We start from the raw sequence: 1,132 nt of genomic DNA on the forward strand, positions 1-1,132 counted from the left end.
TTTTTTTTTTTTTTTTTGCTTTGATATGGAGTCTCACTCTGTTGCCCACCCTGGAGTGCGGTGGAGCAATCTCGGCTCACTGCAAGCTCTGCCTCCTGGGTTCAAGCAATTCTTCTGCCTCAACCACCCTAGTAGCTGGGATTACAGGTGTGCGCCACCACTCCTGGCTAATTTTTGTATTTTTAGTAGAGATGGGGTTTCACCACCAGTGTGGCTGACCTCAAGTGATCCACCTGCCTTGGTCTCCCAAAGTGCTGAGATGATAGGCGTGAGCCACCACACCTGGCCTAGTCTTTGCTATGTTCTTACATAGCAAAGTAAGCCAGTCTATGAAATGAACTCATAACTCCATTGATGTGTTTTATTCAGCAACATCAACATAGCAAAGAGTTCTTTTTTAATTTCTGTACTCATCTTTTTTCTATATTCCTGTTCCCTAGTTGTTAGTAGAAGGCACTTACCTCAAAGGCTGGATCTAATAGGACCTAGAGAAATGACTTATGTACATATCAGTCAGGAGAAGTACTGAGCCTAATGGACCCCTCAGACAGCCTTTGGCCTTCATTCTTCTCCAGTAGTCATGTCTTAGGAGAAGTAATTTGCCCAGACCCCAGCTCCTCTTTATTGCAGAGTCTGTTTTTCCCATTTTAGCATCTGAAACAGTGTCCCAGAGAAAATGCCCATCTCTGATCTTTTGGGACCTTCTAATTCCCATTCAGATGCCACTTTTCCTTGTTACTATGGTTGAGATCCTCACTTTATCTCTTGGATCAGTGTCTCTTTGACAGCCAGATTCTGGGGAGGACTGGTAGTTAGAATAGCTTTGGATGTTACCTAAGTCTGATCTGATGAACAACGATCTGTGCAGAAGAGCGGCTGACATTTGTTGGGGAAGATGACATTGAGATAGAGATGCGGGTTCCCCAGGAGGCTGTGAAGCTCATCATTGGCCGGCAAGGAGCCAATATTAAACAAGTAAGTGTCTGAGCAGGCAGTCTGCTTTCCCAAGGATTGATTCTGTTTATTGATTTCTTGTTTCCTTCCACTGACCCCATATCACAAAACATTCCCATACTTTGTGTGTGTGTGTGTGTGTGTGTGTGTGTATGTGTGAATATATATATATATATAT

At 43.6% G+C, this 1,132-nt stretch overlaps 1 protein-coding gene across 6 annotated transcripts in view; it reads left to right on the forward strand.

Moving 5' to 3' along the window:
• Window positions 1-1,132, forward strand: part of TDRKH (tudor and KH domain containing) — a 27,538-nt gene that overhangs the window by 8,309 nt on the left and 18,097 nt on the right. For all 6 annotated transcript variants that reach the window (XM_011973512.1, XM_011973511.1, XM_011973513.1 and 3 more), the window contains exon 3: window positions 869-975. In XM_011973512.1, the coding sequence (XP_011828902.1) occupies window positions 869-975 (107 nt within the window). The remainder of the gene's footprint in view (window positions 1-868; window positions 976-1,132) is intronic.

The sequence above is a fragment of the Mandrillus leucophaeus genome, unplaced genomic scaffold, assembly GCF_000951045.1.
Source record: "Mandrillus leucophaeus isolate KB7577 unplaced genomic scaffold, Mleu.le_1.0 Scaffold139, whole genome shotgun sequence".
Lineage (NCBI taxonomy): Eukaryota > Metazoa > Chordata > Mammalia > Primates > Cercopithecidae > Mandrillus > Mandrillus leucophaeus.